Consider the following 16,930-nt stretch of genomic DNA (forward strand, 5'->3'; position numbering starts at 1 on the left):
ACCACCAGGTGACTGGAGTATGCCTTGAGATGAAGGTCTGCATAGGGAAGAATCTCTGAGCAACCCACCAGTCCTCCCAAGTGATTTTAACTTCAGGTGGGCCCATGATCCTCAAAGGGGTTATGTAGAAATAAAGTAAGAGCATAAGGAGAAGATTATGTTCTTCAAATAATTAAAGGATAATTAAATTTAATAAGTCTTTGCTAAGGTCTACCAAGTTTGCTTTAATATATTTATCACAGGATTTTTTTCTTCTAATTTTGGATGTGTACTTCATAAGATATGTATTCTTGAGTTTGTTACTTAATTTATCTAGGCTTCAGGGGATAGTAGAGGGCCAAGTAGGTATAAAGCAGGAACTAAATGCTGTTGAATGAAAAAATGTTCGAATAATTAGGGAATTAGATTATGTTCCAATCTACTTCTAATAAAGTACGAATCTTAGTTCAAACTTAGGGTAAAAATTAGGACAATATTTCAATTTTTCTCTTAGTCTATGCTCATCCAATCCTTGGAACAGTTTAAGATAGAAATGACTTGAGAACAAAAACAGAAAAATTAAAAAATCAACTTTTGTGTTCTAAGTGCAAAGCTCTAAACCAAATGCTCAACAGAAATAACATGAAAGTTACTGTAATTTTAAATTTTCTAGTTGTTACATTAAAAAAAAGTAAAAATAGGTTAATTTAAAAAGAGTTTCATTTAATACATCTAAAATGTTACCCTTTCAACATGTAATCAATGTAAAAAATTGGAATGGAATATTTTACATTCTTTGTTCCTATTAAGTCTTCAAAATCAGTGTGCATTTTTTACATTTATAGTACATTTCAGGGTCAATGCTAAATTTTTATATGAAAATACCTGGTCTCTATTTAGATATAAACTTTATAATTGAAAAAGTAGTTTTAAATATGTAAGTTGTTCCAAACGTACTGAAAAATTTTCTAATAAAGAAGTGTCAATTTTTAAATCTAAATTATTCAAAATTAAGTAAAATTTAGAATCTACTTCTGAGATGGATAAGGCAAATTTTAAATTCTCAATAGCCAAAAAAAAAAAATCTCAGTAGCCACATCATTAGTGGTAACCAGCACAGGTATAAACAATGAACATATTGACTGCATAGATATAAACAATGAAAATATACTCAATTTCTACCTTACTGCCTGTCAAATATATGCTCTGAGGTGTGTTTTCTTTAATACAGATAAATTTTCAGTGACCCTTTCACACATATTGTCTAGTCTACCCTATGATTGATGTGCATTTTTACAAGACAACTACTTCCTACTCTTTGGCATATGGTCTGTGCTGTGAAGGTAACTGGGTTATATGGAGATTATGTGAACAATGAATCATAGCAAATGAATTAGCAAACACTGATGCAGTGAACCAACCAAAGAGAAAATACAAGGAAATATCTCATTTAGGATATTATATAACATCTGAATATAATAATCTCAGAATAACACATAGTTATAAAAACTTTTCTAATTTTAGCTTCTTTTTTTTTTAATTTTTTATTATTTTTTTTAATTTTAGCTTCTATAAACCAAATTTCAGCTATAAGATTTGTGAAAATTGTGAAATCACAAAGCAGTCTTAATAATTGATGGCTGCTTTAAAGTTTATTTTATACAGATAAATAAAATATTAACAAAATGAAGATTGACAGGTACAGAATTCAATGTATTCCTTCCTCAGTAAATTTTCATACCTGTTCCAAAGAATAAAACATGAGAGTTAAGTAGGGTTATGTGTCCTTACTGTTGCAGTTTTACCTCATGTAAAGCTTTTGCCTCCTGTAAGTTTTGTACGCTGACTTTGAAACCGTAAGTATTGTTTAAAGATGGTCCATCAATCTGAGAAGTTTCTTTCTTTGGGGTATTTACTGCTGCAAATTGATTCTATTAAAAAAAGAAAAAAAACAACAACACATAGCCAGAAAAAGATAAATGAGCAATCATTTTCTTTCTTTTGATCACTTATTCCTACTTAGATAATCTGCTTTTTGTGTTTAAGTAATACATGATAAACTAATACCATCTCTTCGGGTCCAAGAAGAAACTAAAATTTTAAGAACATTCTTTTCATGCCAGTAATTCAAGATATCAGAACTGGGTATATGTAAAAATATCTGATATAACCTGTAAGCAAACCATATATTGATCTTCCAGTTTATAAACCCCAAATAATGAAAATAAGTCTTGTTAGAGAGTTGACATTCACACCACATGAACATTTATCCTGACCTTTCTTGGAAGCATGGCAAACAAGCAGACAATATATTTGGAACCAGTTTGTTGAAGTTTATAAAAGATTTGAAATTGCGGGTTTGTATTTTACCTTAACTCAACATGTGTCTGAAAGAAAACATTAATCTTGAAGGGCTTAGAAAAAATAGAATATATTTTTTCTGATTTCCAAATCCATTAACCATTTCCCCCAAGTGTTGATTTAGGTTCACAACACACTTGTACTTATTTTTTAATATAAATAGCTTGTAATTCAACAACACTGATTTAAAAATGAAAGTTTAAAAAAATTATTTAGTGTTAAAATAGAAATACTGAAACATATTTTATGTGGTTAAAGTTAATGAGACATAGCCAATATGGAAGTGATTTCTGTCATCTATTTTTAAGGATACATGTCTAACGTATACTTCTTTTTACATAATCATATATTTTTAAGTATTACCATATTTTTAGTATTTGAATAAAGATATATATGATTTTTCAGTTTCAGTAGTAAATAGTGTTGTTTTCCTTTGCTACTTAGTAAAATGAACTGAAAAAAAAATCAATGTTATATCTGAGAAAAAAAGTAATAAACCAAGAAAAAGGATATGTTTTTGGTGGGATCAAAAATCACTTACTTGAGCTCTGCTGTCATTGGATTGTTCTGATTTTGCCAGTAATCAGTTAATGTATTTGTATCCTCATAATCCACATTTTGGCTATCATATTCACTTTCTCTGTAATATTTGTATTTACATATAAGAATCTTTTAGATCCCAACAACAAAAAAAACCAAAAAATTTAGGCAATTTCTTGTTGTCTCAAAGATATGTAAATAAAATGATGCAAAAATATAATAAAATTTTTAAAAATTGAGATACAATGTTATCAATTATCTAACTGAAATCTAAGATAAGAATGGATCTTCCATTGAACATTAAATATGTTTAGCTTAGTTACCTTTGCTTGTGTTAAGAGTATTCTTCTAAAAGTGTCAGTATTACTTCCTTTCTTATGACTCAATTTCTGGGTTTTTGGTTCTGTAGAAAGAAAGGTCATATTTAACACATTCATCAAAATTGTCTGCTTTTTAATTTGCTTTTTAAATTTTATTATTCCAAACTCTTGAGTACCATTTTTGAGTACTGTCCTATTAATTCCCCCCAAAAAACTTCATAATTTAAAAATAAAACTAATTCAAATCTCTGATCCCCACCAAAATAACTTTAACATTTTTAAATAAAACATTTCTATTTTAATTATTGAGTTTTATGCCTCAGTTATATCCTAGGCAATCGTTTAACTCATTTATTTACTTATTTATCAAGTATTTATGATGAGGAAAAAATACAGTCTTTTCCCCTTATAGGGTCTAGAGTGAGAATCAGATATTCATCAAATGCATACAGGAAAAATAAAATTATAACTGAGATAAGTACAACAAAGGGAAATATAATTAGGAGTTTTTACTAGTCAGGGAGATTAGGAAGGCTTTTTTGTGCTAAAAATCAGAAGAAAGAGTAGTAATTTACTAGGAACAGAGTAAAGATTTTCTGTGATGACCAAGCAAAAGTGAAAACTGCTTCCTAGTCAGAAGGCTAGGATAGAAGTCCAGGTGAGAAATGATGATAGCTTGGCCTAAGGTTGTGGTGGCAGAGGTAGAGAAAATAGTAGAGAGATTTGGGTAATTTAGGAAATAAAAGTGACAGGACTTGGTTGGTAATGGACTGGGAACCACAGGATGGGTGGGTGGTGAGGGAATCAGGTGGGTGTTACAAATTAATCCCAAATTTCTGACTTGTGTAACTCAGCAACAGAGAGATGGTGGTACTATTCACTGAAGTAAGGAAAACCAAAAGAGAACACATGGGCTTCTATGTGTGGGCATGTATGTTTGTGTGTATATGAGTACAGTGGGTGACTGGTGGCAGGTGTACAGCTGTGAGATTGTGAATAGAGTTTTAAAAATATTGAGCTCTGCTGTCATTGGATTGTTCTGATTTTGCCAGTAATCAGTTAATGTATTTGTATCCTCATAATCCACATTTATGGGATTGAATGGCTCAGTCAGTTGACATCTGATTTGATTTCGGCTCAGGTTATGATCTCAGGGTCGTAGGATTGAGCCCTGCCACTGGGCTCCTTACTGGGTGTGGAGCCTGTTTCAGATTCCGGATTCTCTTTTCCTCCCCTGCCCACCCAAGGGGGGGAAAAAAAAAAGAAAGAAGAAAATATTGACCTTGTGGTGCCTTTGAGCATTCAAGTAGAAATGCCAAATAGACAACTAGATTAGAGGTTCTTCTGAGCTAGAAATTTAAATTTGTGAGTTATCTGTAACTCAGATAATTCCTGTGGAATTATCAGAACTCAGAATTCCTGTGGACAGGAATTCATTCATTTATGGAGAGAATAAAGCTTCAAAGGAAAGCAAGCAGGCAGAAACCCAGGAGTAAGAGAAAAGCCAAGGGGAGAAGCTCCAAGAAGAAAGGTATGGTTGACAGAACAATGGCTGTTTAAAGAGGGCATGTGATGGGAACACCAACAAATATACACTGGCTTTAGTTACATGAAACTTACTGAAAATTTTTACAAGAGCCATACTAGTGGAATGATCGTGGCAGAATCCAGTGCTGAGTGGGCTGAGAAATAAGTAGGAGGTAAAGAAATGGAGTTGTCAAATTACAGAAATCTTTAAGGTATCTGGCTTTGAAGAGGAAGATAAAGAGCAGAAGCTGCAGATATAAGGTCAAGGCAGGTTTTTGATTTTCTTTATATCTTAAAGGGTGGGAGAGACTTGGGTATGTATTAAAGCCAGTTGGAAAAATCAAGTTGAGAAAAAGTAAGGTTTCTGAGAGTTTCCCCCCCCACCCCGAGGGCAAGAAGATAGGAGGGAAGCATAGATAAATAGATTTCACAGCAAAAAGATTTAAAAAGTTTCCATGTGATAACTGATGACTTTACAAGACATGACCAAATAATAACAACTTCTCATTAGTGGAGTTAAAATTTCATTTAAAAAAACTCTGATTTTCATTACATGGTCTAATGTTTTCATTCCTAATCTTTGAAAAAGAATTTTGAAGCTTTCCTATTATTTGTAAACTCACCTGTTGATAAAGGGCTCAGGCTACTTGCTTCAGGAAGCCTTTCCAGAAATTTCCTCTGGACAATTGGTGTACTATGAAGGCAAAGTGATTCACATATTCCAGTTCTTGCCCTAACATTAATTGGAGATATTACTAGAGGCTCTAGTGGCTCACTGCTGGGACTTTTCTGTATACCATCTTTTACTGGTTTTAAGAAGTTCTCAATATTCAGGGAATGCAGTTCCTTTACTGGTGATATGGGTCTCTCATCTCCATTTAATATTTTGGAATCTGGGGATGTTGCTTGTTGCCAAGGTGGAATTACTGGAGAATCAGGGGAGCTATAACTAACATAATAGTCGTCATTGTCATCATCATCATCATCATCATCTTCACCTTTTTCAGGATCATTTGCAGAAGCAACTGGTGGCAATGTCTGACTTTCACTTACAGTTCGACTACATCCTGTGGTTACGGCTTGTAAAGCAATCTGAGAGTTATCAACATCTTCCTTGGTATGTGCTGTAGTGGGGAGTATATGTGGAGTTGTACTCATTTTTGGAGGCACTACAGGTTTGTCATCTGGGTTAACTGAAGAGCTGAAGTTCTCAGCAGATTTTACAACTCCAGTTGGCTCATTTTTAGACAGTTTCTTGGAACGTTCGTATTCTTCTTTGGCTTGAAGCCATGCTTGAACCAGTTGTCTACTTGGGGCACATTTGCAAGGCATAATCACAATTTTTTTATCTTCAGCCATTTTAGAGCTATTACTTGACCCTTTATTGACCACTGCCTGGCCATTGCGAAGGGGTGACCCTGGTCTCGGATTCTGAGTCATTGCTGAGAATGCTGTTTTCCACAGACGAAGTCCTTCCAAGGAAAAGTCTCCCTCAAACTCAGCCAGATCATTTGGAAGTCGAGTCTCTACCATGAGAAGCCGTCCACCGATCTCCCTATAAACAACATATTTTATAACAACTGTTTTGTCTCAAAGAGCAATTACCAAAATATTTAGCTTCCTATCCCAGAGATTTTCTTAAAGTCGCTTTTGGATTCTTAAAAATGCCCATTTCTTCCCTCTCTATTCCCTTTCCCTATGTGTTTTATGCAGGTAAACTCTCTTTAGTCTTAATATGTTTTTTGTCACAGGTATATGCTACTGATTAATTTCCTATAGAGGGAATCATCAATACCAGGGAAAAGGTATTTTTTGTTTTAAATTCCCCCATGAAGCCTTCTCTTCTTCAAGATGGCACAAACTGATCACATTCTTTTCCTCTACTCAACTTTCCACCGTCACCACATATGAATAAAAACAATGGAAAAGTTTATCATTAGAAATTACATCCCTGCATTCATTTTATCTATAGCCTCTCTAAACATTCTCTATAGCTACAGGAGTCTAATAAAAATCAGTCAGTTCAAAAATATCTTTGTACTCCCCCCTTCTCCCCTCAAACATTAAAAAAAAAAAATCACACACAAGATAAATTACCTTAATTCTTTCTCCCCTCTACGTGGTAAGGTTTAACACTAACATAAGAACTTTAAGTTGGGAGAGCCCATGAAATACATAGCATAAATGTTGATAATGTATGTGTACCTGGGGAACCACTATTAAAAGGCAGCCTGGTTTAGTTTTCAATAGTTATTAAGTATCAAACGAAACCTCTTTCTCTAACATATATCCACTGGCACGATTTCTGTCTCCTGTAGCAAGAGAAGTCTACTTCTTTTTCCTTATGGTACCTCTTTCATGGATATAAAGATGAGTTCTTAGTTTTTTTCAATTACTTCTCCTAGGGCATGTTTTTTCCAAACATCCTCGTCATTCTCTACATAAAACTCAATGAACTAGATTCACGTTTTCTGATTTGGAGCTGAATGAAAGGTTGCCACAGTTCCTTTTCCCCTTTATGTGGCAAGACTTTGGTCTTTATTAGCTAACTCCGTAAGTAAAGTCTAGCACACCTTTCCTGCACCTACCTTCCACCTATATGAAAAATTAGAAGCAGAATTATCGCTACTAAAGAAAATGAGTACATGTTATGGGACACAGCCAACTCTAATATCAATTATACAGAGATCATAGTGAAGTAAAAAATAACAAAGATTGGTGAGGTGTGGTAAATTTAGCTCTCTCGAATTTTGTCAGCAGCGTGGTAATTGCTACAACTCATATCATAATATATATCAAGTGCCTTAAATTTTTTAGTAATCCTACTCCTAAGGCTATATGGAAAAATGTCAAAATACAAGAAATGCTTCATAAAGAAAACAATAATCACATAATTATCTATCGTGGCAGAATAGGGAACAAACTTTCTGTCCAATAATATATACATATGATTGTTATGTAGTCATTAAATGTTTCAAGAAACTCAGACATTTAGGAAATGTTTATAATAAGTGAAAAAATCTACATAAAATACTATTACTGTAGTAAGATCACATTTCACAAAATAAAAACTATACACTTAAAAAAATTAAAAAAACACATTAAAATATTAAGAGCAGTTGTTGTTAGGTAGAGAAATGGCATGATTTTTATTCTTTTATAGCTCCTAAATTTACTGTACTGATTAAATAGTTTTGTATGAAAAACTGTTTTTCAAAAATAATGACTATCATCCTTTTATTTCAGCTGCAGGAACAGTCTCAAAGTTGGACAATAACTAACAGCAACACAGTTAATGACTAACACATGGCAAGTTAACAGAGAATTAAAAATTAGATGTGTAAGGCCAAGGCAGAAAAAATAGTTCAATTAAAAAATATACCATAAGCACTACTGATAAAGCCAAAGCCCCCCAAATAATGGAAACTAATGTCTAAGGAATAGACATTCATACAACCTGGAGTTAAATAAAGAGAAAGAGTCCCATTTGTGTTAAAATATCACATATAGGTACTAAGCAAAATAAAACTGTAAAACTGTGTATTAGGAAGGGCAGGGAGGAAATTGTCTTCAAGTTTTTAGAGGAGGAAACTTCCTCCCTATATTTCCTGATCACTTTTTCTCAACCCCTTCTTAAGCAGACTCCTACAAGAATTACTGCTGATCTGCTGGGTAAAAATCTGGCATTCACTGTGTCTTTTTTTACTAGGATCAGGAACACGGTGCTGCTGAAGGGTATTGTACACACATGGTATGGTTTCTTGCTTTAGCCTCTTCGTATCTCTTCCATCATTTAGACTAAGTTAAGTTGGCCTCCTCTGCTTCTGACTGGATGGCTGAAATGAATTGCCCTGTCCTTGCAACTGGTTAGGTAAACGAGATCACAGACACAGGGGGGCAGAACAAAAATCATCACTTAAACGACCTGGATTAAGTCATGTTCCCTAACTTAGTTCCTATAGTTACGTTTTACCTTGGTGATGCAAGAGGTACAGAACACCTACTTAACTACTGGTTTATAAATAAACCAGAATTGATGCCTTTGCATTTTGCTATTGGGTGTGTGTGTGTGTGTGTGTGTGTGTATGCATCTGTCTGCTGCCTCTCTGAAAAGATTCTTTAAAAAAAAAAAAAAGGATAGATAAGGGGAAGTGAAGTCCATCTTGCATCCCTAATAATTCTACCAAATAATAGTACCAGTATGATTGAAGATGTGGCAACATGAATAGAAAGTGATGTATTATAATACAAATTTAAAATAATCTTCATTTAGAGATATAGCATAGAAGTACTTAAAACATGTATGCTCATTTTCAAACATGTTTAAAAAATCAAGTTCTTTTGAAAACTGTAAAAGTTTACAATTTTAGAAACAAATATCATTTTAAAAACAATAAATGTACTTTTCAAGTATTATGACATCCTTCCTAATCTGGCATCATGTCATAGTGAGCACCTGCATCTCTCATCCTTAATGCTGACACAGTGTTAAGAGTAGATCTAAGACCAACACTCATCAACTTAAAGTTCTCACCATCCAGCTAGTTTGTGAATTTTCCCAAAAGTCCATAATTATGAACAGCTTTTACAACAACTTACTTATAAATACAGTCTATTACAGCCAGAAAACTAGCAGTTGGATACCAGTGTTACATTCATTATAGTTATTCAGAGTGACTCAAAGGAAAAAATAATTCTGATTACCTGGGCTTTTCTGGTACATCAGAAGGATTACTGCAAAATGGTTCCTGGTAAATAGTTTCTGAGAGGTCATGATCCAACAAAGTTGCCATAATTTCTTCCCTACTTGGGGGGGACATAAGTGGTTTCAGAATGTGAGCAGTTCGAGGGGTGAAACTGCCGTTTTTAGATTGTGAGGGAGAGCTGGTAGACCTTGGGGAGCTATCAGGAGTTGGTGTTAACATATCATTGTTTCTTGACACATACAATTCTAAATCTTCAGAGGCTGCATCCACAAGTTCACCATCAGGGGACGATAGTATTGTAGTAAAAGAGGTATTGACTGAGTCAAGAGACTGTTGCATCTCTTTTCTGGTATGACCTTGAATCCAGTCTGAAGTACCTGGCTGTGAGAGGCTAAGAAACACTTCTTTGCTTACTGAACTCCTATTCAATCTGGACTTTTCATTTAGACAGTCCTCTGCCTGCTGGACACAGAAAGAATCCATTATTGAATTAGAGCGAGTTGTTAGAGGATGAAAGCTACTTTTCCACTGGTTATGGCGATGATTCTCATTGTTATCTATGGATGATTTCTCAAATAGTTCAGGACTTAGAGTACTAGATCTAATCCACGAGGTTGAGTCGGAGGCATGATGTTTGTCTTCATCACACTTCTGGTTATCATGACTTAAAAACTCATTTTTTTCTATAGCTTGTCCTGGGAAAAGATCCTGAACTGCATCACTTAGGAACTTCTGAGGCAAATTCTGATCAGCTGGGACAAACTGACTTCCAGAATAAAAACTACAAAATCCAGTTTGACCTATTGTATTAATATCAAAATTATAATTATGTTCAGGAGACAAGCTATCTTCAAGTGAATAACAACTCTCAAAACCTGGATCTGAAAAAAAGATGGGACTATCATCTGATAGAGAATTATCCAACTGGACAGAGTTTTGTAAATTTAGAGAGTCTACTTTAATAAGTTTGGGAATTTTTTCTTTAGGTTTCGTACTTCTTGGAGTTCGAGGTTTTCTTGAAGATGTTACTGATCGTGTTCTTTTAACTGTTTTGTTTTGCTCGAGGGAAGCAGAAATATTTTTGTTTGGCTGATGTTTATTAGATAATGGGTCTTGCATAATATTTGCATTTTGTGCTTTCTGCTGTCTTTTCTGTAACAATTCTTTTAGAACTGCCAGTCCAGACTGGCCTTCACCAAATGCTGAAGGTGTTGACACATTTCGACTTTTACACTGAGAAAGTGCTTTGGTTTGTGAAATTGCTTCTGACAACGACCTCTGTTTTACTCTTTCAGGTTTAAAATTTGACATATCTAAAATAAAACCCCTTTGTTTTTGTTCCCATGCTATTTGTTTGATTGGACTTCTTAAGGAAGTTACAAAGCAATTATTAGGCATTTGGCTTTCCTCTACAGCTGCATTTCCTGGAGAACAAGTTTCGTTGTGCTTTGACTGTTCTGACCCGCACACAATCTGCTGCTGACTGTCTTTGCAATGCAAAAAATTAGGGGCAAATGCCTGGTCTGGCTTTGATTCTAAAGAATTACGATATTCATTTAACTTTCCGATAGATGACAAGTAGTTTTTTTGTGTATTTGCATTCTCTTCTGTCTTTGGAGACGTTATACCCGAAGATATCTGTGTATTCTGTGCTACCTGAGACAAGTGGTTGGAAAGATCAAATATATTTTTTTGAATCAAGGTTGATTCCTTTAGAGTAAACATAGCACTTTGATTATGAGACCTCTGAACATTAATTTTTGAGATTCCAGGTCCCAAAGAACTACAAACAACTGATGAATGCAAATCATCCCGTGAGCTGGGGAATGTTTGCAAATCTACAGGCTTCTTGCTTTCTAAAAAAGAAGAAAAGCAGCCAGACAAATTCTGTTGTGCATGAATTCCAGTGGGCAGGGGAGCAGAAAGGGGATGATCTATAGTGGAGCCCATTAGTGACACATCTTTCTGTTTAAAAAGTAGTTGAGAGCCTCCAGAACTATTTGAGGTCTCAGACACATTCTGATGTTTCAGCACAAACTTAACTTCAGCACCAGGCTGAGATTTTATTTTTTCATCTTTAATTGTTATATGCTTTCTTGACATACCTTTCTCATTTGTTTTTTGTTTCTGTTTTGCTCTCGGTTTCTTTTTTCCATCATCTCCTACTTTATTTGTCTGATTTCGTTTGTTCCTTTTCTTAGTAACTACAGAGGTATTAACAAGTTTAGTTTTTGATTTCTTAACCTGCGCTCTTGCTCGACTATTTTTTTCCACACGAGAATTAGCAGTCTTGTTAATACATGCATTAGGACCCTTAAAAAGCATTGTTTCTTTATCTACAGCAGCCATCATTTCTTCAGCTCTTGGATCTGTGGGAGACCAGCAGCGAGGGGGAGAAGAATTTATGGGACTTGTGCTTCTTTCAGAAAGAAAACCTAGTTTAGACATAACATCACTATAATTCAAGTCACAGTCTTCGGTTTCAGCGTTGTAAGATGGTGAGGGAGGAGACAGGATAGCATGTGATCGTTTTCGCCTAAAAGACAAAGTTCTTTTAATATTTTCACTATTTGTCCTTTGTTGCTTACCAGTTTTTTTCTTAGCAGACTTATGTTTTGATTTTCTTCTGTGACTTTTCTTTGGTGTTAGTGGATAAATGGGATATTTGGTTGCAGGAGAGTCAGGAACTTTTGGCCAAAAATCCTTCAAAGGTGCAAGCTTCTTATACAGTTCCATTTTTTCCTCTGTCAATATAACTTGTTTTTCTTTAGAGTCTATTTTTCCTAGCTTCACAAGCATATTTTTTCTCCCTCTAAATCTGTTAATAATAATATACTTTATGATGACAGGGGGTAGTTTTTTAGACATTTTTCTTCGTTTTCGAGATTTGAGAGTTCCATCTAAATTTTCACCAATTTCCATGGAATGAGGTAGGCTAATTTTTGAGTTGTGTGTTACAAAACTTGATTCACTATCTTCAGTCTCATAATTTACCTTGCGTTTGGCTCTAAGTGTATATTTATTTCCATACAATCCAAAGGACTGCTCAGTTTCTAAGGTTCCATCTCCAAAGTGACAGTCTATAAAACTGTCTATGGGTGTTTTATTTTCAAAAGCTCCGCGGGTGACTTTAATTAAATCACTGGCCAATACATTATCCTTCTCAGGATTACTATTACAAGGATTATTTTGTATACAATTATCTTTTGTGGATATAGTCTCACTAGTTTTGGTAGAAGTCTCTTGATGACCTATAAGCTTCTTTTTATTAATTTTTAACCGGGACTGTTTACTGCTGGGTTGTAGTTTGTATGTGACAGGAGAGAGTTTCTGTGGTCTACTCAGACAGTTAGATAGAACAACACTGGGAAAAAACATATAATGTGCTGCTTGCTGGCTGAGGCTTGGCTTTTCTGTTTTATGTTCCTGAAACTCTTCATATCTAATTTTAAGTTTATTTAGCCCACTTTCATCAGCAATGCTATCAAGAGAATGTACCATAGTTCTATTCTCTCCTGAGCATGATAGCAATTCACAATTTTCAGTTAATGATGAAGGGAATAAACTATTCAGAGCTGTGCTGTTTCCTTTTTCATTTCCTTCAGAGGGTAACTTATTTTTTGAATGACTTAGGTCAGAAAAGTTGAAAGAATTTTTGCCCAATGTATTTTCACTACTATGACGGTTCATGTGTATAAAAGGGGTATCCTTATCAATTTTTCTAATATTCGTATACTTTCTACTTGGTACTTGTCTTGGAACAGATGGAATATCTTCTTCATAATCAAAAATACTACTTTCACAGGAAGATACTGGGAGGATATCTTTCTTACTACTTTCTTTATGAGAGTTTTCTGAATGGACAGAACTGCTCAAAGATCCAGGGTATTTCATAGAGTAAGTGCTTTCATTCGTAAAAGAAGCAACTGAATGATCTATACATTTTTCTATGTTGTTTGGCTGTGGAAGGTCTTCAATTAAATCTTCCTTGTTCAAAACATGGGAAGAAAGGGCACTTGTGTGTTTACACTGAAAGGTAATCTTAGCAGAAGATGGAGGTTCTAATGTAGCAGCATCTTTGTGAAAGATGGAAGGTTTTACTGATAGCTTGCTCGTTGCAATCACAGAAGAGTGGGTCCTAGAATTTTCGTTGTTCAATGGATTGTCTGAAACGGGGAAAAGAATTTATTTCACTTCTGTGCTTTTAATTTTTAAAATATTTTCCCATACTATCACATGAAAGAAACTGTATGAAATTAAGTTTCTATATTTAAAATGGTTATCTCAACAAAAAGGTCACTCCTATCATTTTTTTTTTAATTTTTATTTTATTTATTTATTTATGATAGTCACACACACACACACACACACAGAGAGAGAGAGAGAGAGAGAGAGAGAGAGAGAGAGGCAGAGACACAGGCAGAGGGAGAAGCAGGCTCCATGCACCGGGAGCCCGATGTGGGATTCAATCCCGGGTCTCCAGGATCGCGCCCTGGGCCAAAGGCAGGCGCTAAACCGCTGCGCCACCCAGGGATCCCGGTCACTCCTATCATTAACATAGTAACTCAATCTAAAATAGTCAAGAGTCAGTTACACTTGATTATTAGTCATTATTTTAATTACATATTCCTTTGATCAGAAATAAATTATATTAGGGGTGCCTGGGTGGCTCAGTTGGTTGAGCATCTGACTCTTGATTTCAGCTGAGGTCATAATCATAATCTTAGGGTCCTGGGATGGAGCCCTGCATCAAGCTCTGCATGGAGTGTGGAGCCTGCTTGAGATTCTCTTTCCCTCCTCCCTTTGCCCCTCCTCCTGCTCATGCTCTCTCTCTCAAAACAAAAAATATTTTTAAAAAAGAAATAAATTGTGGGGATCCCTGGGTGGCGCAGCGGTTTGGCGCCTGCCTTTGGCCCAGGGCGCGATCCTGGAGACCCGGGATCGAATCCCACATCGGGCTCCTGGTGCATGGAGCCTGCTTCTCCCTCTGCCTGTGTCTCTGCCTCTCTCTCTCTCTCTGTGACTATCATAAATAAATAAAAATTAAAAAAAAAATTTTAAAAAAGAAATTGTATTAATATTCAGTGTCTTTGTGAGGAACAGGGAAAAATACTATCAGCTTGAAAAATTTTCATAAAATATGCTTCTTTGTATTATCACTTCAAATAAGCTGAGCATTTTTTTCAAGTTTTTATTTAAATTCCAGTTAGTTAACATCTGAGCATATTTCTTAGTTTCTTATGCTACTTAAACATTAACATGATAAACTATTTAAAGTTTATGAAGTTTTAAATCAGTGATTTACAAATGTTATCCTCTTAGAAATGAGAAATAATCATATATCCACATTCTTTAAAAAAAACAAAATCTTGGAGAAGGACAAAATGTAATAGATAGTATTGTCAGAGCCTCACACTTAGCCAATTTTATAAGTGTGATTACAGTTTTAAAATCAAATACATTTTTAATCACTAAATCAAGAAATGCCCTCAGTATATTAGTTTACTTACCACTATTTTCATCTGCAGTTCCATCTAACTGAGGTATAGAAAGATTGGCCAGAAGCAAACTGTTATTACTCCATTCCATTTCTTCTTCTGAGGATGAATCATCTTCTTCAGTTGAGCTTCTACGGGTATTTCTACACAGTGATCTAGAGAATATTAAGATTCACTAGTGATTATGATCATAGAAAAAAGATTAAAAAATTTTGCCTAATTTGATGTTATAATAGTAAAATTGAAAAGATCTGAAAATTGTAATTTTCAAAAGAAAAGCAGATTTATTTTGCTTTAGTATCATGTCCTATAAAAAGTTATTGCAGACAGACTTAGAATTCTTTTCATGTGACCTAGAAGATACCATCATTCCTGTATCCAAAACTCCACAATATCCTGGATTATTGTACCTAATCATGTTCTTCTTTATAGTCTCCCCTTCATCCTATCATTAGATATAGACATATAATAGCATGGGTGAGATCCCAATAACTTCTGAAAAGGTGGCATCCCGGTATATTTTTAAGAGGTGTCCACAAATATACTATCTCTACATTGTGACTGGAAAAAAACAAAGAGGTAAGCAAGTGGGTACTTAGGTCAGGCTGAAAGAGAAAACGGGGATCAGAGAGGGGCTAGAAAGTGGTACAAGTGTTGAGTCAACCCCAGCAGTGACTATGAGCGGGTTCCTAAGGAATTCAGATGCACTGTGAAGTCCAGATAGATACTCTCTTCAGGTTTCATCTCTTATCAATTTAAATTTTTTCACTAGGTCCTAGCTTGATACTTTCCTTTCTATCTGGATGGGCAAACTTAACCTTCTATCCATACCTAAGTTTTTCTCTCTTTCATCTCAAAAACTTGAAAATGTCCCTTAATTATACATACAACAGTTTCTCCATTTAGCCTTTACAAAATCACAATTTGTCCCAAAAGAATTATTAGAGGTCATCTAGTCCACCTTTCTACTCAATGCAAAAATCTTATTTTTAACAAATAACAAAATCTCTACTTTTACATTCTCAGTGCAAAAGGCTTGCTGTCTCATAGGTTAATCTCCTCTACTGTTAATTATTAGTGATTTTCTTCCTTTATTACACAAAACTTTCCAACTTCCACACATTATTTCTGTTTTTGTCCTTTGTTGCTATATGTAGCCTGTCTATTTTCCACACAACTCTAAGATATTTGAAGGCATTTCTCATTTGTTCCATAATTCCTCTCTAATTACACTAAATATCATCTATTCCTCCTCCTGTTCTTTAAAAGTGACGGTGTTCACAGATCCTTTTCTTCCTCTCCTTTCCCTTTCCTGTCCTTTCTTAGGATTCTTAAAATATGGTACTCAGGTCAGAATATAACATCCAAATACAATTAATAGACTCCTTTTTTAGACCCTATACTTCTATTTTTTAATCTCTAATATGCATTTATGAAATGTTACGGTTTGTTTTCTCAAGGCTGACTTGGGCATGGTTTTCACAAAATTGTTCTAATCAATAAACATATAAACATTAATTAATCATGGGACAAACCATGCCTATTACTTTAAACAAAATGACACTACTGATAACAAGTAGATAGTGACTTTCTAAGAATTTTATATATTTGAATGCGTATCTACTTAATACAGGTATAAAAAGCTTAAACAAGATATCTAAACTGTAGAAAAAAATGCTAATGATACATTGAAGGTAAAATCAAAGAAACAATACCAAAATAAAATAATCAAGAAAGAGAAAAACTAATGGAAATAAGAAGAGAAATGCCACAAGATCAAAAAGAAATATCAAATAGTCAATACTCTGCTAAATATGAAACAAGCGATCCAATTTATTACAGCAACTTAAATATAGCAAGTAATACTGTAATTATTTCATTAATAAAATCCAAAATCTTTAGAATAAATGTTATCCTAGGTACAGCTGGTAGCCAATAATTAAATTCACTATTTTGGCAACCATACAACACTAAAGACTTATTATGCCCTTAATAAACT

General features: G+C 34.4%; 1 protein-coding gene across 5 annotated transcripts in view; it reads right to left on the reverse strand.

Annotated features, from left to right (window-relative positions):
• REV3L (REV3 like, DNA directed polymerase zeta catalytic subunit) overlaps positions 1 to 16,930 on the reverse strand; it is a 179,356-nt gene that overhangs the window by 69,134 nt on the left and 93,292 nt on the right. For all 5 annotated transcript variants that reach the window (XM_026005812.2, XM_026005811.2, XM_072739059.1 and 2 more), the window contains 5 exons: positions 14,944 to 15,086; positions 9,432 to 13,599; positions 5,351 to 6,282; positions 3,204 to 3,283; positions 1,785 to 1,910 (listed from right to left, as the gene is read on the reverse strand). In XM_026005812.2, coding sequence (XP_025861597.1) covers positions 1,785 to 1,910; positions 3,204 to 3,283; positions 5,351 to 6,282; positions 9,432 to 13,599; positions 14,944 to 15,086 — 5,449 coding nt within the window. The remainder of the gene's footprint in view (positions 1 to 1,784; positions 1,911 to 3,203; positions 3,284 to 5,350; positions 6,283 to 9,431; positions 13,600 to 14,943; positions 15,087 to 16,930) is intronic.

Source organism: Vulpes vulpes, chromosome 1 (genome assembly GCF_048418805.1).
Source record: "Vulpes vulpes isolate BD-2025 chromosome 1, VulVul3, whole genome shotgun sequence".
In the NCBI taxonomy this organism is placed as follows: domain Eukaryota; kingdom Metazoa; phylum Chordata; class Mammalia; order Carnivora; family Canidae; genus Vulpes; species Vulpes vulpes.